The sequence below is a fragment of the Macaca nemestrina genome, chromosome 3 (assembly GCF_043159975.1).
Source record: "Macaca nemestrina isolate mMacNem1 chromosome 3, mMacNem.hap1, whole genome shotgun sequence".
Classification (NCBI taxonomy): Eukaryota; Metazoa; Chordata; class Mammalia; order Primates; family Cercopithecidae; genus Macaca; species Macaca nemestrina.
Window position 1 is genome coordinate 132,606,373 of NC_092127.1, and position 27,738 is coordinate 132,634,110.

The window sequence follows — 27,738 nt, forward strand, 5'->3', positions numbered from 1 at the left end:
GAGTGATGAAATCAAGGTACCAAAGTTTTTCTTGAAAGAGTATGACAAAAGTATATATTCTTGTAGTAGCAAAAAATGTTTTCATTTAGGAAAAGAAAAAAACATTTTTCTATGATTTTTTCCTTTCCTTGAACTTTTCACTCATACATTTGTAGTGACTAATGAATTCTGCTGAGAATTCTGAAGATAATGATTTCTTGACTTAATTGTGTAACTGTGATGAAACAAGGCATTAATGTGAATGAATGAAATAGCAAATAAACAAATAAATGCAATTATGTGTTCACATTTATCACCAAAATTAAATGAATGCTTTATCAAGGGTATTATATGAAGTAATACAATATCTGGCTCAAGAATATTTACATAGTCATACTCCATTATTTTCTTTAAACGTAACGTCTTTGATTTGGATTGTCTACTAGTTTTTTAGTAGAATTGGTATTGAGACAGCAGGTGCTCAAACTTTATGAGATAAAATATAAATCTTCTTAACAATCTTTCATAACTGACTGACTGATTGTCTTGGCAGGATGCTAGGAATGAGTCAATTGAGGTGAGACCCTTTGTTTTATATTAAACCAATATGAGGAAAAGAAACAATACATATTTCCAAAAATAAATTATTATTTTAAATAAAAACTATGGCAGATAACTCTAATTCAAAGAAAGAAAAGATATACCGCATCATACGTTGGCCAGAGTAACTAAACCAACACAAATATTTTGAATTTAAATTCTATGAATAATGTCACTGATCTCTGTGTTGCTGTAGTCGTGAAAACTAAGCAAAACGTACTAGATGGAGCAACTTCATTTGCTTAGGTATTTATACACCATTGAATTAGTGCTCTCGTTTAGCCCAGTTGTATTTACTTCATGAGCTTCGGTGCAGTGTTCTGCTCAGTGTCCAGAAGCTAAGTATTAAAAGAGGGAAAACAAAAAGTCATGCTGGATAAAGGAAAATGTAAACTTGCTTTCACTGATTTACTACAACATAGAAGAATCCAAAACGTTTTATTTAAATTTCAAAATGCAGGTTCAGTTAGCTCAGAGATAAGGTAGGCAGGCTTTTTAGTTTTTCTTATTACTTTGATATTGTCTTTTTCTATTTTCTTTGACATCCATTTTATTTGGTAATCATTACTTTTGTATTTGACTATTTGCCATGAAAAATGAAATTAATTATCTTTTCTTTCTTAAGAACCATGTTATGGCAGAGTCTGAGGTAAGACCCGTTCATTCTAGTGAACTCTACACTTATGTATCACACATAGTATACACAGTATGCTTCATTTTAAGAAGAGTGTCTTCTGAAATTAAGCAGAATAAGACACTGAATTTTAAAATGTTAACATCTTAATTTTAAATTAATTCTATTCTAATTTTAACTTATTGGACTTCTCAAACAGAAATATTATACTCAAGAATGTACAATGTTGTGCTATATAAAGTTGAAATTGGAAGATGGAATTTAAGCCATTTAAACAATAATTAGTAAAAAGATTGCTTATTCATTTAAATACAAAATAAAAACAAAAGGTGCATGGATGTTTAAAATGAGAGTCCCACAGAACGCTGGCTCTGACATCCCAGGGCATGAGATTACTTTTTAATTTTAGATACAAATGTATGCGTGTAAGATTTTTACATGAGTATATCAGACACAGGTAGTGAGCGTACTACCCAATAGGTATAGGTTAGTGCAAAAGTTATTGTGCTTGTTTGCCATTAAAAATAATGGAAATACTATTAGGTTGGTGCAAAAGTAATTGCAGTTTTTACAAAGTAATGGCAAAAACGTCAATTACTTTTACTACTTTTGCACCAACCTAATAGTTTGTCAACCCATGTCCCTCTTCCTCTCCTTGGACAGAAAGAATCTATTGCAGCAATTACCTAGGATCAGTGAGCTACACTATTTACAAATATATTTTTTAAATGCGGACTTATTGCATATGGTTAATCAACCATCTCCAGAGATAAAGTCTGTTGAATATTAAAATTAATCTGTTAAAATATGTATGTACTTGGGAAGTAAAATTATATGTATATATAAATATAAACATAAAGGACTTTGAATAAAAAATAAATATTTCAAAGTAAATATTTTTAAAGCTAAATTAATTTTAGTTTCATCTTAAGGTTGTGTATTGTATTTAATGTTTCCATTTTATTCACATCAAAGAAACCCCAAGGGCAGATGAGAATAGATGTTTAACCCAGGGTTATAGGTACCCAGCTAAATACGGTTCTTTCTTAGAGGTTTCATTTGTGTCACAAAAATCTATGTAAAATTTGCATTCTACTCAATGATAAACTTGTGTTTGTTTTCCTAAATTAAAAACTATCGCTTTTAAGTTTTTATGTTCCCAGATAAGTTATTAAACCTACAGCCATAAATTTTCAAGTAAAATTGACACTCCAAGAAAATACAATATAGTATGCCTGAATTTTCCCATACCATTAATTCAATTACAATGTTACCATGGTAAGCATTTCACCATGATGGTATGGAACTAGTTTCCTTCAAATTCTAAAAATCCCAGGGTATAGTTGACACTAGTTTTCTTTATTTTAGAAGACGGAATCTAGCATCAGTTCATCAAGTGAGGTAAATAATTTTGATATTAATTCTGAGTCCCAATTAATTTAAAACATTATGTAAACTTGTACTGTGAGGATTACATATCCCATAAGGTCTGATTGTACAAGGCAGTGTATATGTGGCACTATTCTAGTTTTAGTATGTGAGTAGCTATCCAAAAGAAGTAAGAAAGCAATTTTTTGTCAGAGACAAATTGACATTATTTCTGGGCAAACAATTTTATCTGGCCATCTGTGATGTCCAAATTATTATTTTTTAACCAATTACTTTGTCCTTCACAGATTTTGTTAAAACTCAATCTTATCGTTAAAAATTCTAACAATTACAATGCTTATAAGCCAATGAAGTAAACATTTCATAAACCATTTAGAATTTAACCAATTCTAGGTTAATCAGACGTTGGTCTCCTCTAACTACTCCCCACACTTTGCCCTGTGTTAATCTTGAGAACAAAAGTCGGCCTACATAAAAAGTGGTGTTGTTTTTCCTTTGACTTTGGGAGAAGACCTTCATGCCAGCTACCAAAATAAAACCAACTCAGTTAAGTGGGATTTCTGTTAATTGAATACAAATCATTACTTCACCTCCACCCCCAACATTCGGAGCAATGTAGTGGTTAAAGCAGTGAGAAAAGGAAAAGCAATGTGATTATAATATGTGCTTTAAATTATTAATCTTGCCTCAGCTTTTGGGGAATTTATAATGAAAATCAATTTACTATAATTGTTTAGTAATAGTTTTGTAGATTCATATTTTAACTTTAAATGTAAATTAATGTCCTGAAATTAAAACTATGCATATTTTTATTTTTTTAAAGGAAAATTCTCTGAGTAAGTCTGCGGTAAGATATGTTTGCTAAATTTAAAATATATTAATATTTTCCAGGATAAATTAAAATGCACTTACTTTCACATATACAGACACACACACACACACACACACACACACACACACCCCAAGGGAAGACATACTATACCAATGCCATCTGAAAAAGTGGCATTAAAGATTTATCAAAGGCAAATATACCAAGGAAAGAGTGAGAATGTTGTATTGATAAATTATTTATCCTTTTCAATATCTGCTAGACTTTATTGTAAGTAGTCTGATGGGATCTAGATGCTTTCTTATTCCCCTCTAAAAATAAAACTAGTAACTTTTTTTATCCTGGGTATCTAATTCACAGTTTCACTTGAATATTTGTATTTTATAGTCTCCTTTTGAATCTACATAACATAGTATTTAAGTGGCAGTTTGTAGATTTGGTTACACTTGAGTTCGACTCATAGCTCTACCCACACATATGTGATGTTGAACCGTTCACTTTCCCAGTATAAGTCTATAACTAAACCCCAAAATGGCAATAATAATAAATATTAGATGATGTAAAGCAATTAATGCAATCCATGACACAGAGTAAACTATAAATAAATGTTGGATAATATTTGAAAAATTATTTTTCCCTGTCCATTTAATATTCTAATCTAATTTGGCCAAAGTTAAATCTTCACAGTCAGCAAATAAAAAAGTTTTAATTTTCTTAATAATTCTGATATATTGTACTAAAATTAGCTGTTACTAATTTATATCAGACAGAATTATAATTTAAATTCAAGAAGTTGCTTTTTAAAATGTTTTTAAAAGGGAATAATGGAAGAGGTCCAAATTATTTGGGGTAGAAATGGCACTCAGGTTTAATAGTTCCTCATTCTCTACCCTTGGGGAAGAGCATTGTAAGATTCTTGTTTCATCATATGAAAGTGATGGGGTTGGATTGAATGACATCCAAGCAATTGAGAATATTTTTCTTTTTAAATAGGAACAGTTTCGTAGAATGAACGAATACAACCAACTTCAGCTGGTAATATTTTATTCATTATAATACAAAACCATATTCTACTATAGAATTAAAAGAAATTTTAAATTGAGGCCACTTCTAAATATATTTTTATTTTTATTAAGAAATTATTTATTCTAACCTTGACCAATAATTGGCATATTATTTGTATGATTGCCTGCATATTTGCTGGCAATGCTTGTTCTCTTTATTTCTGGACTAAAGTTGTATATCTTATCCGTAATTACTAACCAGGGAGAAAGTGAGTACATTACACCACAAATTCACTTTTAACCTCCCTGATGATACATTCTGGTTGAGAATTTCATAAATATGCTTACCTGTGAAATCACAGATATGTCAAATAAACTTTCCATTTAAGGAACAGTATAGACTCTGAGAAAGGAAACAGGAATGCTAAACATCAGATTTGCTTCTGTCAAAACTCACATAATCTGCTTTTCATTGGTTTCAACCCTTTTGAGTAACATATAAGTCTTTAGGGAGGACAATAAAAACCTTTCAGTTACTATGAGCAAATTTGACATAATGAAGACTTTGGGAAATGCTTTGTTTTAATTTAGCAAAATTACATGCTAGCATTTTTAATCGTTATCAATAGAGGAAGATGAAAATCAATAATGAATTTAATTTGGACCCTAACTGTTACTCTTGTTTCCATTTTCAGGTAACTTGTGTTTAAAATAGTATCCAAATAAATTTAAACATATCAGTGCCCCAATAGAATTCATCATTATTGATCTAGAAAATTACCTGAATAATATATTTTAGTACCATATATATGATATGGCTAGTATGTAACCTCCATAACTGTTAGAACCAACTGGTCCTCCTGAGAGATTTTGTAATATTTTACAGTGTTGTCTCCAGTATTTAACATTGTCCCTGAACAAATGAAGGTACCCAGCAAATGTTTCTTATTCGTGAGTAAGTAAAATGAAAATACTAAAACAGAATGTTTTCTCCTCCCTAGCAAGCTGCCCATGCCCAGGTGAGATTATTTATTAAATCTAAAATATTTTAGTATTTCCTTCACGTGTTATATTTTTATAATGCATGCTTCTTTTTTAACATAAATATATTCTGAGAGAGAGTGTTCTACCAACCCTACCTGGTAATATTTTACTTAAAAGTCGCAAAAGATAAAATTTAAATAATTAATAAATAGCCATAAATAGAAAAACACATAGTCCTAGAGAATCGGTAGGTTATTATTTATCCTCAGAATATGAACCTTACTAATTGTTTATTTTTCCAAGCTATAGTGAGCTTAGCCTTTGGCTAATTTCTTTTTCTAACGTTAGAAAATAAAAAGTGCTTTGACATTTTTTACTAATTTTGGCATAGAATACGGTCTATTCTAAATTTCATGAATGATGTTGTGTACACTTCCGGTGCAATGTAAGATAAATGTGTTATACCAGAAGATGTCTAAGTAATTTAGAATGTGTTTCCTTTTATGCAGGAACAAATTCACAGAATGAGTGAAAACAGCCATGTCCAAGTGGTAATATCTTGCTTAATATATTACAAAACAATAGTATTTTGTTAAGCTTAAATATGTTTGCTCTTAAATAGCCCCCTACTCTTGAAGAGATTTTTTTTCTTCTCAAACATTTCTAACTCCCAACTTAAATCTCAGTTCTGACAGCTTCTAAGCATATGGCCTTGAGCACATTGTATATTCTCTTGGACTTTGGTTTCTCATTTGTGGAGAAAATAATATGTGTCTATCAATTTATTTCCTCCTCCAAAACTCCCATGTCTTGATGTTTACAGTGATATGTCGTGTCTTCACATTTAAAGATAATAACTATATGTTTAATTCAGTGGCTCTAGTCCATTAATGATTCAATTTATATACAACATACTAATTAAAAAAAAAAAAAAAAAAACTATGTAAAGAAAGCCATGGAACATCCTTCGTATGAATGCAACTAGAGAAAGAAACTTTTAGTTCCTCATAGCACATCAACTTTTACCCTCAGTTTTTGTTTGTTTGTTTGTTTGTTTGTTTTTCTTTTTTTGTGACAGAGTTTGGCTCTGTAGCCCAGGCTGGAGCACAGTGGCGTGATCTCGGCTCAATGCAAGCTCCGCCTCCCGGGTTCACGCCATTCTCCTGCCTCAGCCTCCCAAAGTGCTGGGATTACAAGCGTGAGCCACCGTGCCCGGGCTTTTTTTTTTTTCTTTTATTATGAAATTCTGTAATCACTTTACAAAGTAAAAGGAAAATAAAGTAAAAGGAAAATAAAGGCAAGCATTCTCTTCATTTGGGCTGCAAAGAATTAATTGGTCCTAACTTCCCATGTAAATAATAATAATAATAATAATAATAATTATTATTATTATTATTATTATTATAATGAGACAGATTCTCACTCTGTTGCTGAGCTGGAGTGCAGTGGCGCAATCTCGGTTCACTGCAACCTTTGCATCTCGGGTTCTAGCGATCCTCATCCCTTAGCATCCCAAAGTAGATGGGATTACCGGCACGCATCACAACGCCCAGCTAATTTTTGTATTTTTAGTAGAGACAGATTTTCCCCATGTTGGCCAGGCTAGTCTCAAACTCCTGACCTCCAGTGATCCGTTCACCTTGGCCTCCCAAAGTGCTGGGATTACAGACATGACCCATCAAGTCAATGTAATTATTTTTAAAAAGATTGTGACAACTATATATGCATTTTTCATATTAATGAGGGTTTGGGGTAGCAATAATTTGACCTATCCTCGTGTTCAGTTGGATGTAAGTTACTAAACTAGTGCCTTAGTTTGTTTTGCGCTGCTGTAGCAGACTATCACAGACTGAGTAATTTATAATGAACAGAAATTTATTTGGTTACCCGTTGTGGAAACTGTAAGTCCAAGATAGAAGGGCCAGTATCTGTCAAGCGAGGGCCTTCTTGTTGCATCATCCCATGGTGAAAGAGCCAAAAAGAATACACAAGGAGGGTCAAACTCAGTCAAAACAAGCTCACCCTTGCAACAATGAGCCCACTCTTGTGATAATAGCATTAATTAAATTGTGAGAACAGAGCCCTTGTGAACTAATCACTTCTTCAAGGTCCCACTTCTCATCAGTTTGCATTGGATGTTAAGTTTCCAACACATGATCTTTGGGAAACACATTCAAATCATAGAAACTTATTTCTCTTGTCTCTGTCTCTGTCTCTGTCTCACTCTTCTCTCTCTCTCTCTTTCTCTTTCTCTCTCTCTCTGTCTCTCTATTAAGAACAGGGCCAGTTCTGTCTTGAGGTAGTTACCTTATTTTATCTTAAAAAGTTCCAGATATTATATTTGTTTTGATCTTTACATAGGCAGGTGTCCATAGCAAAATTTTAAATGTTTTTAAAGTTTTTCCTAATTCCAGCAAAGAACTTCCACCTGAATATGTAGAGAATTATATGCAACTGTTTCTATGTGCAATTCAATTGTTAGTACATAGAAAAAATTAAGTGTAATCTCATTATGAATTAACAGAGGCAACTATTCCAAAATTATAGAAAGGAAAATAGTTTTGGCCCCAAAACTCTAGTGCTTGAAAAGAACACTGGCCTAGGAATTAAAGAATTATTATTATTATTATTTTCTGTTCCTGGCATTTCTGAAAGACAGCTGTGCTGACCCTGAGTGCAGGGCCTGTACTTTGACCCAAGTGGCTTTAAGGAAAATTATAGATCTAAATAGCAAAAATACCCATGAGTTTATAAAGTAAATAATAATGAAATGTATGCTACTAGTCTCTTCTGGAGTCTGATAAAGTGGACCTGTGAGTAATGTGGGTTCTTGGAGTTCAGTCTTAAATGGTGTCCTTAAAAAAGTGATTTATTCATTGCCCCTCTGGTTTCTTAAAAGAGCACCTTCTGAAAGTTTCTTCAACATGGTTCACCATAGAAGATTTTGATTTATTCTTTTCCCTCACAGAGTAATCATTTTTTATGATGCTAACAGGCATCTTGGAAATGAATGAAATGTATTGATATTTTTCAGGGATTGAAAACAGCAATTGCTCATACACTGTTGCTTTTCAAATGTTTTTCCCTCTAGCCTTTCCAGCAGCTCAGCCAACTTGCTGCCTACCCCTATGCTGTTTGGTACTATCCACAAATCGTGCAGTATATTCCTTTCCCACCATTTGCCGACATCTCCAATCCCACCGCTCCTGAGAATTAGGAAAAAACTAACGCCATGCTACAGTGGTGGTAAGTTCATTTAAATTACTACATGTTGATGTTCTACCAAACTAATCAAATAAAATAGCTTGGAGAACATACCATAAGAACAGATTTAGATTAAACATGGCAAATCAATGCCTGCTGTAAAGGACTAATATGTTCTGAAATGGAAAATTGATAGTATTTTCTGGCAGCTGTAGCTAATATTATCAATTTCTTAGTAACATGTGGAGCAGTATTATATATTCTATAAGTGATACTTATTCTAATGAGAGTGGAAAATAACTTCAAGTTAAAAATATAAAGGCTTCTGACATGTAATTCAACAATATCCTTTATGAGCTTTTACTAATCTTTAGTGACTTCTTCCTGGTTATACCAGTGATAAATATAAAAACACTGGGTAGGTAATATAGCACATATTTTGGTGTTCAGTAGTCCAAAATTCAAATCCTGACCTTTTTGCTTACTTGAAATTTTATAATAATCCTTATTTATTATAATCCCTAGGGTGATCAAATGCAGTAATCTTTGTTAAGCATATTTTGGGCAAAATAAACACTGAATAGGTAGAAGTGTATTTTTCTTGATTTAGCAAACTTTTATTGCTGACTTCCTTTAATCACATGATTTTAACAATTTTCGTGATTTCAGAAGAATTAACTAAATTCTCAGGAACTCCACAGTTAGGGCCCTCGGTAAGTTTGGAAATTATGTATCTAACCATTGATCTTATTTTTTATGGTCAAATAGACACCCTTAACAAGTCACATAGTGAAATAAAGTTTTAGTCTGTCAACACCAGTTGAAAAGGTCTGTAAGTTTAATTATTTTCATCCACTACATTGGAGCTTCTAACTGTGTATGTGTGTGTGTATGTGTGTGTATGTGTGTGTGTATGTGTGTGTTTCCTTTTCCAGTAGCGGAAACTTCCCTTCTAATACATTAAACCAAGGAAAATGATCAGACACTAACCTATGTGAAAGCCTTTTACACTAATTGCCTTGCCATATCTTCAACGATACCACAAAACAAAAAAAAAATTTAGTAATAAAATTTTCATTGCAGTTTAAAAACCAAGAGCGATGGATATGTATGTCAGTAACAGGAAAGCATAAATAACATTGTGAGCTTGTCTAATATGAAGAGAAAATAGTAAAATGTGTTCTATCATAAGAACTTTTCTTTTCTTCAAAAATATTTGATATAACTCACCACATATTTATTTCTATTTACAGATATGACTGAAAAGTGCATTCTCTGAATTTCTCCTCTCATGAAAAACCATCTTATCTGAAGACTTGACTGTTGTTTTAGAATAGTAAAATCCCATATTGAAGGAAATTGTTCTTTTTGAGTTATCTACTTAATAGCATATCATTCTTTTTCTTAAGCTAAATTTTCCTAGAGAGTTTCTTGTCTAAATTTCAGTTGTATCATGCCATATGGAGGGCACCTAATCAGAGGGTATTAAAGTCCTTACTAAGTTTCTCTAGTGGACTTTTTGTTTAAAAGGTCTTTGAATTGTCAATTCTGTAAGTGCCATCTTTTAAAATAATTTTATGCAGTGACAGAGATTGTTTTCTTTTTCCTTTTCAATAAATTACACTTTAAGGCAAAATCCCTATTTTCTGTCATTATTCAGCAGTATTTACATAATCATCTTAAGAGTCTTTGCATATAACATTTGTTTACATTAAATTAAAATCCATATTTTCTGTCATTATTCCATCACCAGTATTTACATAATCCTGTTAATAGTGTAATGTATGTAACATTTTGTTTTCATTAATTTTTTATGACACTTTGAATCACATTTTAGTGAAGATTTGTAGAACTGTTCACTTCTGGCTGGCACTAGCAGCCAGATCATAAAAGGCATTTGTAAACTTGTCCAATGTCTTTAATGTATAGTCAGTGGTTTGTAGAACATTTTCCATGAGGACATAGTCAGAGCTGCGGAGAGAAACAACAGTGTGGCAGTTGTGGGCACACTAGAGTTTTATCAACCTGATTATACAGTTTACTTATGCCATCTGGACCTGTTTGAGTCCAATCCGGTTGGTTATACATAAGTTTATGGCTAGAGAAATAGATAATAGTCATTAAAAGATCAACTCAGGAACACAGTAACCTGGTGTCCTTCAGAGCTGAAGTAGTAGCTATTTCTCTAAATAAAAATAGTTACTTGTTCCAATATTTTCAAAGCCCCAGGTGAGATTTACCTGGTAAGGTTTACTCCAAACTCCCCACACCAACCAATCTGCCATGATCCTTTAATGACCCATTGGATCCACCAGATCATAACACACAAGTGAAAAAGCTTCTCACCCCATGGCCTAGACCATCTAGATAGACACCAGATGCTCAGTATTCTACCAAATTTACATACTTTAGTATTCTACTACATATATAGAAAGAATGTAAAATGATAATGTATTCTATATGTATGGATAGAATATTCAGAACACTGTTTTGTGTGTGTGTGTGTGTGTGTGTGTGTGTATAAAACACCCAATATTTTATGACTTAAAAATCTGAAGAAACCAATTTAGCATTGGGTCCCCTGCCTTCTTTCTATGTTAGGAAGTACAAGGAGAAACAACTTGTTTTCTGATCTAGAGAAAGCCTGTCAAAATACTGAGACTACTGGGCCTGCAGGAAATTAATGGAGGAGGCAGGCTCCCGCATCTTCATAAAATATATATCTGCAAAGGCCAAATAAGAAAACAGAATAATATTATAATATGATTCACCACACTTGTATTATTTTAGTCTTTAATATTCATGGCATTTTCCCTATAGAGGCAATACTGCTTTTGATTTATTCTTTTACTATAGAAAAAGACATGATAATGATTTCTAGTCAGTCTTTGTTGACCTCCTTACTGCATACAGCAGGGAGGCAATATGGGGATTAGTTCAGTTTATACGTATTTAAACTATATACTAGGGCCGGGCCCAGTAGCTCACGTAATCTCAGCAGTTTGGGAGGCCGAGGCAGGCTGATTGATTATCTGAGGTCAGGAGTTCGAGACCAGCCTGGCTAAGACGGGAAATCCCGTCTCTACTAAAAATACAAAAATTAGCTGGGCGTGGTGGTAGGTGCCTGTAATACCAGGTAGTTGGGAGAGTGAGGAAGGAGAATCGCTTCAACCCAGGAAACACAGTTTTCAGGAAGCTAAAATCATGCCATTACACTCCAGTCTGGGCAGCACCAAAAATTGGTTTCTTCAGATTTTTAAGTCATAAAATATCCGGTGTTTTATCCACACACACACACACACACACACACACACAAAACAGTGTTCTGAATATTCTGTCTCAATCAATCAATAAAAATAAAAATAAACTATAGTCTCTAAACTGGGAACTTACCATGAATGGCTTAGTCTGTCATTAGGCTAAAAAGGAGGCAAACTCTGTTGGCAACACCGTCTATTACTAGGCTCAAAGAAATCCCCACACGAACACCAGATCATGGAGACATTATTCATTCCAAGGAATTTGTGGTAAGAGCATGGATTCAAATATCTGTAAGAAGATCAGTTAGTTCCCTTTCTTCAAGTAAATGTCCAAAACTTATAGACTCATGGGGTAAGAACCAGGATTAGATACAAGATGTTATAATAGGACCCATCCTATAGATCTTTGATTTTTCTCTTCATTCAGGGAATATGAATTCATAAACTTCTTCTTATTTAGAAATTGGGAGGTAAGAAGGCTCATTAATTTTTATATAGCTTGAACCAGAATTGTGTTCACCAGTCATAAATATATTTATATTTTTAAATCAAAAATCACTCCAGTGTTACTGTCATTAATTTTCTGCCTGGAGATATGATCATTAGTCTCAAACAGAAATCACTTCGGGTTTAACCATTTCTCATGAAATAATTATTTATCTTTAAAATTTTAGCTACCACTTTGGTTTAGAAGTTTACCTGTTACCATCTTACTTTGAAACCAAGCTTAGCTGTTTCCACTTTCCCTAGCTCAAAAAGGCAATTTCAATTTCTCCGTGCCTCTCACTAGAGTTTTAGTCAACTACACTTGGGTAGAAAATAAAAGTACTTAAAAAATACCTTTTAATATTTATTCAGGGTGAATAGGTGAAATGATAGTCATCTATGCTTTGTCTGTAAACATGTGGATGTATAATTAGAATTAAAATACCTATCTATAGATGTTTCTGAAAGTTTCTGTTTTCACTATGGCTAAAAACTATTTTGTACTGCCTCATTTCACAAGAGTAAGATAATGGGTGCGAAAAAAACATGAACTGAAGATTGCATGACTCCCCCTTCCACTGTACTTTCAAATCCATTGTTGACATTCAGGTATACAAAAATCCAAGTGTGACCTGATATTAGGACTTATAGAAAAAAAAATTCATGTGTAAAATCTCCTGATTTTAATGTCAGTATTTTTAATATACAATGTGCAGTCCTGTTCTCCCCAACGAACCAAAGTTCACTGACCATATTCGGATCCTAAGATACCAGTCATATACTCTGCTATACATTAAAGGAAGCCTTTTCTAGGTTTCTGTTTGCTTGGTTGGTTGGTTGTAATTTGTATTTCCAGTTGACATTAAACTTGAATCTTTGTCATGGTGAAGCAACAAGAAAGAATGGGAAATTAAGGTAACCATTAATGAAGATAAACAAAAAAATTATTATTTCATCATGTAAAACAGGTGCAGTGTGAAGAATTTCAGAAACATTTTGGAGTGATGGGTTCACTAATTTTTCCATCTATTTCAATATATTATACTTAGAAATTGGGGTTCTACTTTCCTAATTTTCACAAGACCTACCAAGTTTTTGAATTCCTGTTATTTTAATCATTATTACTGAATGTTTGTGTCCCCTCTACATTCATATGTTTAAGACCTAATCCCCAATGTGACTGTATCTAGAGGAAAAGCTTCGGAGAGTTAATTAGGTCATGAGGGTGAAGCACCTCTGAATGGAATTAGTGCCTTTATAAAAGACACCACAGAGATGATCTCTTTCTCTCTGCTTTGTGAGGATTCATCGAGAAGGCAACTGTCTGCACACCAGGAAAACGACTCTCACCAGATACTGAATCTACCAGTGCCCTGATCTTGGACTTTCCAACTTCCAGAACTATCAGAAACAAATTTCTCTTGTTTAAGCCATCCAGTTTATTATGCTATTTTGTCATGGCAGTGCAAACTGACTATAACATAAATTGTGTAATTCAAAATCTTGGTCTCAGATTTTTGTCAAAAATTTAAGTTCTGTAGCTATAAGTAGTGAAAGCTCTATTAGCATAGAAACATGGCATACATGAATTGGATTTGATTTTGTAAGGGCTCTCATAGTACCAAGTGACAGAAATAAACTTTCTCTCAAATTGACAAAAACAAGAAAGGAATTTTTAAAATTATGTCATAACAAATTACAAGAGTGAAATACAGTTGTATTTAAGAGCTTGAAGGTGGGCATTAATTCTTTTGTCCATCTCTCATTATTATTCTTTTCCGTACTGACTTAATTTGCAGGCTATGTTCATGTGATTGAAAAGATGGCTTGCCCAGATCTTGAGACCTGACAGTTATTCAGAACGTAAACCCAATGGAAGTGATCACATTGCAGCTTCTCTGAGTGTTCATACATCAGTAGAGCAATGCTAGTTGGTTCTGCTGGTAGGAAGGGCCTCTTCCTTTGGATAAGGGACTGTGGTTCCATGATAACCCCGGGCCTGAATTATAGGCTTACTTATTTAGCTGAGAATCATTAAACTCTTTATTCTTCATGTTAAAATACACCAAATTGAAATTGTAAAATTTCATATTAAATTTGGTACATTATTTGAGCTTTTATTATTTTAAAAATTTCTCTCTTGAAGAATATATTTCAATGTCTTCCCATTTGCAAAAGTTGCTTCCAATAATTTCAGTAAAGCTAAGATTTTCTGGTTCTTCATTTGTTAAATAATTTGAGCCAAGATTTCAACCAGTTTTTTAACAAAATCTAACCAAAATCTTGATGCCTTCTTTTATTAGTTTCCAAGGACTGCTGTAACAAAGTGCCATAAACTAACTGTTCAAGAAAAAAGCATAAATTCATTCTCTCACAGTTTGGGAAGGTAGAAGCCTAAAATCAGTGTGTTGACAAGATCATGCTCCCTTTGAAGGCTTTAGGGAAGAGCCCTTCTTCTGGTAGTTGCTAGCAGTCATCGGCATCCTTAAACTTGTAGCTGTATTTCGTAGCTGCATCATCCAACCTCTGCCTCGATCTTCTGAGGCCATCTTTCCTCTGTGTGTGTGTGTGCACACAGTCCCGCCCCTCCCCCACCTTTTTTTTTTCTCTCTCTCTCTTTTGAGAGAAGTTCTTTGTCGCCCAGGCTGAAGTGCAGTGATGTGATCTTGACTGACCACAACATTCGCTCCCCAGACTCCAGCGACGTTCCCACCTCAGTCTCCCAAGTAGCTGGGACTATAGATGTGTGCCACCATACCTGGCTAATATTTGTAGGTTTTGTAGATACAGGGTCTCAGCATGTTGCCCAAGCTAGTCTCAAACGCCTAAGTTCAAGTGATCCAGTGAGTGTGGTTTTCCGTGGTTTATGTTATTCATGCATCTAGAATATGCTTGCATGACTAACTCATTACAAGAAACCCTGATCAAAAGCAGTGTTGAGCTTCCTGGCACTGAGGTGATTTGAACGACCTCCAGTGGTAGATTGAGAATTGTAGATGAAGCCAGCACTGACAAGGATTTTTTTACTTGACCCAACATTACTCAGGCTCCTAAAACTTCTAGGCCCATCTGTGTACTTCCTTGTAAAATCTAGTTTAAGCAAAGAACTTTGCTGAGTCTGCTTAGCAATAATCCTCCATGCTTGATATGTGATTCTCTTCAATATCTGATGTGGTTTCTCATCCCCCACAATTTCCCAGGTAATGTCATATGGGCCTGTTCTCAGCAAGAATCCTGTTAAGTCAGCCTAACCAGAATCCCCATGACCTTTGTTGTTTCCTCTTAGCAATTTTTCATTCACTGACCATCACTCTGCTTCTTGGCTATAAATTCCTATTTGCGCATGCTGTATTTGGAGTTGAGCCCAATTTGTCTTTCCTAATGTAAAATCTCATTGTAGTGATCCCTGTACCTATCTCAATAGTTATGAAGAAAGTCTTCCTTACCATGCTTTAATAAATGTCATTGAATAAACTTTGTCTTTCTCATTATATACCTGAAAAAAGTAGAACCACTAGTAACATGGTATGCAGATGTATATTTTACATTCATTAAAATATAAGACTGGTCATGTAGCTAGAATATGGCTGCATGACTAGCTCATACTGTCATATGAACCTACAGATTATTTTATTGGTTGTCTTTCTTACTGACTTGAAGTTCTTTATATATTTTAGAAACAAGCAGTTATAGTTTTTGCTAATATACCCTTAACTCTGGCTTGCCTTTTAATTCTCTGAATGGTTTCCTGTGATGATCACTTCTTTAATGAAGTCAAATTTTCAATAATTTATGGTATTACTGTGCTCTTTGTTATTGTTAATAAATATTTTCTGAATCCAAAATAGTAAAGATATTTTCTGTTATCTCTTGGAAGTTTTATTGTTTCACCATTCACACTTAGATCTGTTGTCCATCTTGCGTTGATTTTTGTGTATCCTATGATGAAGGCATCAACACTTAATTTCTCCATAGGCGTATCCGGTTGGCAGCTTAATCTACTCAGTTTACCCGGTCAGGGATTCATATTATTCAAAGCTGAGTTTCAGTGAGGTTTGTCTATTCTCAGTTCAATTTTACTGGTGAAGTATATTTTTTCATCAACTCAACAAATATCTTGGGAAGTTTTCTAGTATCCGTCATCCTTGACAGGTCTCAAGCCCAATTTTCATATCCTGAGTCTGTGGGTCAGCTTCTCAGGCTCTTAGTTTGTGCTCTTGTTATTGAAAAATGCCTAGCATTTAACAAAGGCACCCATGGTGGACTTGTCTTTAGGGCATAGTTTCTTCCCAGTCTTACAAATGCTTTTTAACTTGCTAGCTCCCTAGTGTTTTCAAAAGACATTTTTCAAGTATTTAATCTGTATTTTCTAGTTTTGTTCACCATAAAACTGGTTTAAATAATCTAGTCTATATTTTCTGAAAAGAACATCCTCCCCCCAAAAAAGGTTTTGAATGAATGACTGATTTCATCTTTTTATTTTGTATGACATACTACATAGATTTGAGAAAACCTACGCTCATAAAAGATAATTCTGGTTGCTTAGTGAGAAACACCTGCAGAAGGGACAACTGGGAAGTCATTTTGGAGGCCATTATAGTATTTCAGTAAGAGATTATGATGATGAATCAATATAAACTATTAATAGTGGAGCTACCGAGCATTGGAGAAATTCAACATATATTTCCTAGGTTGAAATTTCTATACTCATTAATAAATGGATGTGAAATGTGTATTAATTTCCTAGTGCTGCTTTAATAAAATATCATAAGCCAAGTGGCTTAAAACAACTGCTATTTGTTTTCTTACAATTCTGGAAGCTAGAAGTTCAAAATAAAGTGTTGATAGGTCCATGATCTCTGAATAATCTAGTGAACAATCAGTCTCATGCCTTTCTTTTAACTTCTGGTGCTGCCAGAAATCTTGGGTATTTATTGATCTGTAGATGCATCACTCTGATCTGTGCTTCTGTTGTCACATTACATTCTCCCCTGTTTCTGTCTGTGTCTCTTCTTATAAGAGTAACAGTTATACAGGATTAAGGGCCCATATCACTCCAGTATGACCTCATCTTAACTAATTATATTTGAAACTAACCTATTTCCAAATAATGAGCTTCCAGAAAGACATGGCATTTTGTGGGGCACTATCCAACCTAGAACAAAGATAAAAGAATAAATCAATAGTGACTGTTAAGCTTTTAGTTTTGACGACAGAGGAGCTATGTATTGATGTGGAGAAGATTGATTAAAGATCATGTTGGGGACTGGATTCAGATTAAGAGCTATGCTAGGTCATGCCAGGTATGAGATTTTAATTAGATACTTAGATGTGGAGATCAAGAAGGCAGTTGAGTGCATAAGTTTTGAGTTACAAAACAAAGACGTTTGGAGATAGAGATTTGGAAGCTATTGGCATAAGAATGTACTTAAAGCCAGGGAACTGAACAGGATCAGCCAGGGTAAGGCTAATCTCTAGAGTACTCCAACCCTTAAGGATTTGGAAAAGGAGAAAATAGAAGAAGGGAGACTGAGAAGTGTCTCTTGAATAAAAGAAGAAACCAAGGGTTTATTAGGTTAAGGATTTCCAATGAAGAGAAGAATGATGTTTCAAGGAAGTAAAGATGACAAATTCTACCAAATAACACTGAGAGGCTGGGTAAACTGAACACAAATTAGCAATATGAAAATTATTGATAACCTGGAAAAGAAGTGGTCTCAGTGGGGGACAAAAATTTGATTGGAGTGGGTTAGTAATAGAATAAGATATGAGATATGGAAACAGCCCAATGGATACTTTTGCATGACAACTGATATAAAGTAATCCAACTAATTGGGAGAGGTTTGGAGGTAGTGTTAAGGATGCAAGTTTGTTCTTTAATGATGGGAGATACTATAGTATAAGGTCTTCCATGATGCTTATGCTATAACAAGGGACAGGGAAATACTGGAAATATAAGAAAGATGGGATAATTGCTAGACATGAGTCACTACATAAACTCAGGAAGATATAATTGAATGTACAAGTGGAGGAGTTGGTATAGAAAGAGAGAAAATTAATCACAATAAACAACTACTTCACAGTTAGAATTAATGGCTGTCAGAGTTTCACCATATTAACCCAGTTCATTTTGATTTGTTAGAATGCTTTGGTGCTGTGGTGTAAGCAATGTCAGCAATGTGGAGCACTAGGGATCATCTATCACGTACTATACAGTACACTAATCATGTTACTAATATGTGATCAAACCTTCAGTTAAATTCTTTGCAATATTAGGGCCGGGCACGGTGGCTCAAGCCTGTAATCCCAGCACTTTGGGAGGCCGAGACGGGCGGATCACGAGGTCAGGAGATCGAGACCATCCTGGCTAACACGGTGAAACCCCGTCTCTACTAAAAATACAAAAAACTAGCCGGGCGAGGTGGCGGGCGCCTGTAGTCCCAGCTACTCAGGAGGCTGAGGCAGGAGAATGGCGTAAACCTGGGAGGTGGAGCTTGCAGTGAGCTGAGATCCCGCCACTGCACTCCAACCTGGGCAACAGAGCGAGACTCCGTCTCAAAAAAAAAAAAAAAAATATTCTTTGCAATATTTTATCCATGTGGGAATTAAAGCTCTTACAGCATCACGTAGCTACCCTGTGGCAAGTTGTGCTTCAGGTTTCACATTTAAAACTTTTTCCCCGGGTCACCACAAAATTTAGCATCCAATGCTGGATCATTTTGAAAGTGAAAGGCGTAGCTATAATAATGACACTGGGAAAATAGGCATAAACCAAAACTTTCTATAGCAAGTGGAGTATAAAAGCATCCTTTCTTTTCCTCCACTGTTTGATATCTTTTAATATTCAACTCAAAACATTCTATTCAATTTTGATGCATTCTTCCAGGATTATTTTGAACATCAATAATAAATCAAAGGTAACTTTAATGAGGTCGATTAGGTTTGAAAAAAAGAACAACTTAAATATGCTTAAGGATAATTTATTGAAATGACTGGAAAGGAAATAAATTCTTCAAGAAATAATAATAAGCACAATTCCAGAAACAATTTGTATATATATGTTTGATATGTTTGTAGCATTTCCGAATGAATATTGAACTTCTGTGGTACTAGTTGAATTAAAATTTGGAAAATGTAAATAGTTCATGAGTCAAATTTCAAATTAAATGAATGACATATAATATATAAAATAAATAAAGGAATAAAGTTTTTTTCCATATAAACTCATTCAAACATACTTAATTAGGGATAACATGATACAAAGGTGAAAAAGGCATCATATTTCCAGTCTCAATCAATTCTGTGGAATAGAGAGCAAATATACAATTAGTTATGTTATAACATGTAAATATTCACCTCTCTTCACTTCTAACTTTGGTGTGACTAATTCACACAATAAATTGTATTGCAAACGCATTCTGTTGTGGCTTGGAAGCATATAAAGTTTGCATATAACCAAATATTAGCGAACTTGAAATTGCTTCGGTGAAATGTCTAGTCTTTCATAATCACAAAAGGCTTTACATCTTAGAATTGCAATACTATTCTCTCCTCTTTTTAACGTTTACATTTGGAGTAATTTGAACTCATGAATTAAAAGATAATTTTAAGTAAAGAAAATACAAATTTTATGAAGGGTAGGTTGGAAATAAAAATGCAAACAGGCTTTTGACAAAGGCTCAAATGTATTTCCATAAAAGTAAAATAAAAAAGATATTCTGTTTTTCCTAAAAATAGTGATAATCAAAGGTAAGTATATGGGCCCTTGAAAGCAAGTCAGTCAAATCTGTCAATAGTACATAAATAAAATTAAAGTTATTTGAAATGCAAAAGATAGATAGTTTCAGGTCAGTAAATGATAGTCAACCATTAAGTTGATAATTAATAAAAAAAGTTCTTATATGTATGAAATTTTCACTATATTGGTCTTCTCTAGAATTAAATGTGGAAAGACATCATGTATAAAAATGATCAATTTTATCTCCAAACTCCCAAAACTTACCAAAAATGAGGAGGGAAAATTAATTTTGAAATCCTCTTAGACCTTAAAAATAAACAAATACAAATAAATAAATAATTAATTAGCCTCTTAGTAGGAAAACTTGCCTTAAGAATGTCATAAGTAGTGAAATAAGCATCTCAATCTTTTGCCTTCATATATACTTACAGCAAAAACAAGATGTGAACTAAGGCTTGTGTAAAATAGATGTGCACAAGGAAAATGATGGAACATTTTTTAGCTCTTTTATTCCAAATTCAAGCATACTATTAAATTTAATTCTGGCTTTTGTAAGCCTTAATTACTTTATCTAAATCAGAATTCTCAACAGACTAATTAAATCAGAATTCATGCAATAGCTTTTTTCTCAGCACTCAGTTTCCTCTACACAAAGAACCAGAACAATTATATTAGAATCTCTGGGTAGGCATAGGCATTGGGATTTGTGGGGAAAAGTTCTCCAGACGATTCTATTGTATAGGTAAGCATTAAGAATCACTTATCTAAACTGCTTTATTATTTTCATTTACTCTACATTTATTCTTTTATTCTACCATCCCATACACATCTTGAATGAAACAGCAAAGTCAGTAAATTTGTACTTACCCTAATGGGGTTATGAACTGGGGCAAGTGGCTGAGTCACAGGGTAGATCTGGCGGGTGGGATCAAGTAGAAGTTCTTGGCTGAGCAGAAGGGCTTGAACAGGCACAGCTCTCTGAGGGTAGGGCACCACTTGCTGGGGGATAGGCAGGACTTTGGGCTGAGGAACAGACCACAGGGGCTGAGGGGGAAGCGCAAGAGTCTGAGGAATAGGCTGAGGGACCTGGTGCATCAAGGGCTGGAGCAGAGGCAGAGGAAGATGCAGATTTTCAAGATCAGTGAGTTTTGGGATTTGAGGCTCAAAAAAGGGCACCATTGGAGATTTATGGATGGGCATCACTCTGCCTTTAGTGTAAATAGTGTCTTTAGCTTTAGGGACTTCCATTATTTCAGGCTGAGGGACAGGCAGCACCACAGCAGGCTGAGCAAGAGGCAGAATGTTTTGTGGAAGAAAACCATAGGGGATAGGCTCAACGAATGGATAGATCAGAGGCTGTGGCTGGAAAGAGGGGTCGATTTTATCCTGGCGTTCATCCTGGAAAGAAGGAAAAAGAATCTTTGAGTCCTTGATTCAGCTATAATTGTCATTCATAATGAATTCATTTCTCTCTTTTAGGCAATGATAAATGAGTAGAAAGAGAGGAAGAAAATATTTCACTTATTTTGTTAAGAAATTATCTTGAGTTATGTGAGGAAAAATGAGTAAAATGTTTGTTGAAAGATTTTAATCCACTCACTTCATGGGTAACTACACAGGCCAAAGTGAAATCAATGTTTGGATATTTCAGAAACATTCTTTTAACCTTTTCCTGAATTGCCTGTATAGCTGTAACTGTACACTTTGGTCTTCAGAGAGAATTTACTTTTCAACACAGTTGTGCCAATAATAGACCAAATTGTTTTCACACAGTGAAAAGAGGTCAGTTTAAAAAGACTTAGAGGGACAATTCCAAGGTTCATTTTTGTTTTGTTTTGGTTTGATGAAAAAGAAAATCAGTCTTAATTTGTGGCTTATCTCAGGAAGTGATTTAACACCAGCCAAATTCTTGCGTTCCTTCCCTTGGGAGAAGATAGTCTCTTGAGTCTTTCAAGAGACATTGACTTTTTTGTTTAAAATTGATTTTAAAAATATTTTATGTGATACCAAACAATTCATTGATACACAAAGCAACTGAAAATTATGATTAGGTAAACATATCACCATAAATGTAATTTAATGAAATACAGGATTTTGTGTTGTCCATACGGGAATGAAGGCAGTATGGCACAAATTCTACATAGTTTATTTTTTACCAGCTGTATACTCCTTTTCATTACCATATCCACCTTGAAAATAAGAGGATCATAGTTCCCAACCTGGAAATGTTCCCACCAATGTGCGCTTGTTGAAAACAGATATACCATTAGTAATATCATTATGTATTTAGTCTATATTCCAGAAATTAATTATGAGTTTAAAAATGCATGCATATCCTAGAAAATATATTGACTTTATCAATGTTTAATTTTTTTACAGTGGTTCGTGGGTATATGGCATTTATTTTATTACCATTCTTTAGAATCAACATATACATTATAAATATTTTTGTATGTATTATACTTTATGATAATTTTAGAAATATACTTATCGTTAACAAATTACCTCTCTTTGCTGCTGGTCCTCATGTTTAACCTTCTCAACTGTCTGCTAAAAATAAATCATATATAAAAATATGTTACCATCTGTAAAAATTAGAGGAAATTTTGAAAATATGTACATTTTAAATGTGAAAATTTACCTTGTATTGTGTAATAGATTCCTATGGAAAAATATAAAATAAAATTAGATTTAGTTTTAACAATTCTTACTTTGCAATATAAATCAGGAAATAAAGGCATTAACTGTTTGATAATATCATTAATAACTTTGTATAATCATTAAAGCTTATATATTAAATTGTTCTATATAAGCTTGTTGTATAAAAGAAAGTCAGATGAATGCAGTCAAGAAGGACATGGCACAAAAAAAGCAATTAATAGATGCTAATTTCTCTCTACCACCATGCTCATCCCCTGACAACAAATGATCTCTAAAACCCCATCTGGTTTTTTAAAAAAGGAAATACTCTTTGAAAATATATTCTAATAACAATTGATACATTATGATCACTTCAAATGAATCAGAAGACTTAAACATTTCCCTTAAGGATCATATAACCTTCCTGAAGAAACAGAGTCTATTGAGGTACCATTTACTTATCAAGTGATCACACACCCAAGAAGAGAGATGTAAGAATAAATATCTACCTGACTCTCTCAGGTAGATTTAGGACTACACTAAATCTCACTTATTTGCTAAAGTGGCAATTGTAATTATAAAATGTGACCTTTTTCATATCTGCTTACCTACTGCTTAGCAAGCTCTTAACTATCACTCGCATCTCTATCTTTTCAGTTTGTACCACATCTCCTAGTCGATGTCTGACCCATAGAAGACCCTCAATATATGCTCAAAGTGAATGAGTTCAGAGTAAAGAGAGTTCAAGGCAGAAAACAGGACTGTATGGTTCATTAAAAAAGAAAAAAAAAAAAAGAGGAAGCAACATAACACAATTTCAAGTAGCAAGCCAATTTAGAAAGTTCCAGAATGTTGTATTTTCCAGATACTTATTGTCCTTAAACATATATAAAGGAAATGTATACTAGAACTTACATGTCATTGACATAGTGGCATTAGCTTAACTGCCATGATGTAACACCATAGAAAAATAGCACAGGATTTTACTCTTCTAAAATTGGGCAGAATGTTAACTTACCTCACTGCTTGAAAGATTTTCTACAGTCTGTGGAAAAAAAAAAAAAAATGACAACCAGCTACATCTTCTAGATCATTAGAGAATTTTACTATTTTATGGTTCATAAATTTTCTCTAAACAAAAAAAATCTTACCTCAAAGGATGCACTGGATTGTTCCTTCTGAAAAGATGTTTAAAAATTCAGTTTCTACAGCTAACACATTGTTAAACATGTATCCTACTTAATTTTTACATCATATATGCAGATCTATCTCTTTCACAAAATGTGACAAATTAAAAATGTTATATGACTTTTGAGGCTTGAAAGGTAATTGCTTTAATGTCTTTTACATTTAGTAAGTTTTATTAATATACTTTTATCTTACATTTATTAAAGACAGTTTTTGATGGTTGAGTCACTTTAATTTGTATTAAATATTTTTACTATATTATTATGAATGTATGATTAGGATTATGATTGTGTCTGTACTTCATCCTATGGATGCCTTTGTATAGACAGACTTGGACCCAGTGCCCTAGGCTATAAGATATATATACATTTTATGACTGGAATAAGATATGTTTATCTAGGTTGAGCATCTGTGGAGTTATTTATGCATATATTTGTTGCCATTTTTATGATTTTTTATTACTTATTGATTTGTTTGCTTTTTCTTTAGTGACTAGCAGCACATTGGTGTCGGAAGCATTTGGAGCACTATAGGAAACTGTTGAGACAGTGGGTAAATATAAATGATTTTGATAGAAGTCAAGATAATTTTCATGAAATTCTTCTTTATTATACAGTAAAAAATGTTGGTGATGTTATTCTCTACAAATAGGCATATAGTCCACTATTTCTTGATTTTTATGAATTTTTTCTTGTGCACATACCTCCCTTGCAAGAGCAAGAGCCACCAGGCAGGCAAGAATGATGACCTTCATGGCTACTAAGTCCTGTGAATGGAGAAAAAATGGAATAGTGATAGATTGGTCAATTGGATATATTTTCTTATTTAGTTAGGTAAGGTTACTTTTTATAAAAAAGAGAGATACTGTATGACAAAAATGTCTACATTTTAGAAAATAAATAGAATAAATACTAAATAGAAGTTATATCATATGACTCAGGTCAAAATCTATTCTGGCTTGCTATTCTCATTTATCAAATTCCAAACTTCATTGCCAACTATTCAGATATTTCAGCTAACAACTCATCCCCACTTTTAAAAACGTCCCATTTGCAGTATTGAATTTTTCAAAAGGCATAAAGAAGTTATAAATATATATGGAAAGATTTATTCATTAATTTAAAAATATTTCCTTAGAATCTGTTCTTGCCAGACACTGTCTAGGGACCAGGACTGCAGCAATGAGCAAAATATTACAGTCCTGATATTACTCCCTGATGGAGCCTCAGTTCTACTGGAAGAGACTAATCAAGAAAATGTGTACAAAAAAGTCACATTTTATTTTTATCTTTTTTTTTCACTAAACGGTTACCATGAATATTTTAGTTTAATTATTTCTCCTCATTTCCAATAAGACTGAGATTTTCATTTTAACACTTTCCTTATTTGTGTCACTATCCAGAGAATTGTTGGACTATAAAGTTTGTTTCTTCTCTGTTTATATCCATCTTCCCCACATAGCTAATAATATCTGTTCTCCTTTATGCCCCATGACTTTAGAGATTATACACTAGGCTTCTTCTCTTCTCTGTGTTAAAATGTACACAAAGGTCTCTTGATGATCTGCCAAGGAGTCAGGACCTCTTGCCCACTGTCCAGCTTGGGACTACCTCTTCTTGTGAAATATATGTTAACATTTATGACCAAAATATACGAAATCATCTCCTTGTTATGTGTTCTTACATTTTTTTAATTCCAAAATAATGTTTATGCCACAATATTACTTGACACTCAAATCTTCATTTTCAGATTTTGAAACTCAATTTTTGAACTAAAAATACTTCGTGAAAAAAGTCTCTAATTTATTTGAAAAATATTCTTTTCAATATTTGAAAGTTGAACATAATTCTCTCTATTATGGAAAATAAATTTTTTTCTAGATTTTTTATGAATGTTAAATATTTTTTTATTAATTTTGCTTTGCCTAAGACCTCCATAAGTTTCCAAATTTTTTATGTCGGGGTTCAGAAAAAGAATATAGCACTCTATTTTGTATATAATTGCACTTAGGGAGGATCCCACAGCATTTTCTATATTTTATAAGTAATCTACTTATAAACTTTACTAATTTTATTACTAATCTACTAATATATACTAATTTTATATGCTAATATATAATTACTATACTAATTTTATATACAAATATACTAATATATACTAATACCAATTATACTAATTTTTATACTAATTTATATACTATAAATATACTATATACTAATCTTTAAGTCAGAGTTTCTTTATCGACTGGTACGCTCTAAGCTATTTTCTTTTATATCATCTATTATCTTTGTTTATGGTTTCCAAGTCTTCTCTACCCCATTAAGAATTTTCTTACAAAGTAAATCACATTGTTTCTTTTTAACTTAATTCTGTATTTCTGTCTCATTTTAATATTGTTCTGAAATATTACAAAGTAGATAATAAACTGGGAAATTTGAGGCTCTAGACAAGTTTGATGAGTAAACTCTTCTGAAAACATTGTTTATAAATATTTAAAGTAGTAAATGCCCCCAAACCATTCCCTCTATTTCTTGACTCAGTATGCTACTGCTGTAAACTACCTGTTGGATAAAGCTTTTCCAGTAATTATTTATCTACCCACACTGTAATCTAAGTATATTTCTTTTTATGGCTGTGATATGCTAAATCAAATTGGAAGATTAATTCAAAAATGAATCTCCTTTTAATATTAACTATGAACTAGCCTCATACTAAATATACATATGCATAAAATTAGTTATTACATTTTCTTAAACTCGTGAAGGCTATACGTCATTGCAATTTTTTTACCAAATTCTTCTGGGCACTTCTATCTTTTTTAGCCTAAGTGTTAAAAATAATTTCAGTACTACCTTAAATACTTTTATTTCAAACACTATATTTTAAGCAACTATGTTTTTTCTATAGCTCAAGCTACTTTGAAATACGTGGTTAGGAGAAGATACAACAAATCCGTATCTAAAATTCTTACCGTTTTTCCAAGATTGAAGAGAAGTGAAGGTAGTGCTGGACAGATGATGGTCTATCAGCTTCTGTGGCTGTTTATATACAATATTTAACGACATGCTAATTTTGTGGTTTGAAATAAGATCAACAGTGAGCTTTAATTCCAAGAAGTCCACATGATTAGAAAATGATTTCTGCCTATTATATGTCCCCACAAATTCTGGGGATCATTGTAACAAGGGAACAATTCACAAGTTGATAAAGGAAACCTGTCCAGGAAATGCAACTGTTCAATAACAACAGACAATGACTGGAGGACAGTGACCCTCTGGCCCTGTCCCCAAGTTATTATGGACATAATTAGATCTCTTTAGGGCTTAGTGGGGCCTTGAGATTTCAGTTGTGGGAAAATTGTGTGTGAACGCTAGAGATACACAGGGCTTCACAAAGGCCACAGTTTCATGTGAACCTGAGCAGTTGTCAGTGCTTTATGTTGAAATGAAAAACTGACAAGATAACAAGTCCGTGATGGCAAACTGTTCTTTGAGGCAAACTGTTTTTCTCCCAGGGCCACTTGATTTGGAAAAAATATATAAATTATTTAGTTAAAACAAATATTTTATACACAAGATAAATAAACTTTCCTCTGTAATGAAACAACTCAAAGAAGGAATCTGGGTGGCTAGCAAAGGCAAAATCTTCAGTAAATCTGTAATAAAAATTTTGCAAAGTATCACAGAGTTTTATTTACCTTTTAATATTGATTATCTCTTTTCATGTCAAGCATAATTGTGATAATATTAATGATGGTTATTTTTTACTTAGTTCTAACCCTTTGCCAAGCACTAAGCAAAGAC

General features: G+C 33.3%; 1 protein-coding gene and 1 long non-coding RNA gene across 2 annotated transcripts; one reads left to right on the forward strand and one right to left on the reverse strand.

The window, feature by feature from the left end:
• The first annotated feature begins 4,423 nt into the window (after positions 1 to 4,423).
• On the forward strand, positions 4,424 to 10,044 carry LOC139362202 (uncharacterized). The gene is made up of 5 exons (XR_011620590.1): positions 4,424 to 4,466; positions 5,437 to 5,454; positions 5,929 to 5,970; positions 8,511 to 8,665; positions 9,877 to 10,044. It is a non-coding gene; the product is annotated as an uncharacterized lncRNA (long non-coding RNA).
• Positions 10,045 to 19,427: 9,383 nt separating this feature from the next.
• Positions 19,428 to 26,978, reverse strand: LOC105477346 (casein beta). Its single transcript, XM_011733820.3, has 9 exons — positions 26,907 to 26,978; positions 24,639 to 24,701; positions 23,899 to 23,925; positions 23,766 to 23,792; positions 22,749 to 22,769; positions 22,613 to 22,657; positions 20,975 to 21,505; positions 20,372 to 20,413; positions 19,428 to 19,669 (listed from the first exon to the last, which is right to left on the reverse strand). Exons 2-8 carry the CDS (start codon positions 24,687 to 24,689, stop codon positions 20,408 to 20,410), a joined length of 708 nt encoding a protein of 235 aa, XP_011732122.1. The 5' UTR covers positions 24,690 to 24,701; positions 26,907 to 26,978; the 3' UTR covers positions 19,428 to 19,669; positions 20,372 to 20,407.
• Positions 26,979 to 27,738: the final 760 nt, after the last annotated feature.

Coding starts and splice junctions, on each gene's coding strand:
- LOC105477346 (XM_011733820.3), bottom strand. CDS start 24,689: ATGAAGGTCATCATTCTTGCCTGCCTGGTGGCTCTTGCTCTTGCAAGG. Junction 23,926..24,638: donor CTCTTGCTCTTGCAAGGGAG/GTATGTGCACAA, acceptor ACATCTTTTCAG/AAGGAACAATCCAGTGCATC. Junction 21,506..22,612: donor AGGACCAGCAGCAAAGAGAG/GTAATTTGTTAA, acceptor CCTTCTTTCCAG/GATGAACGCCAGGATAAAAT.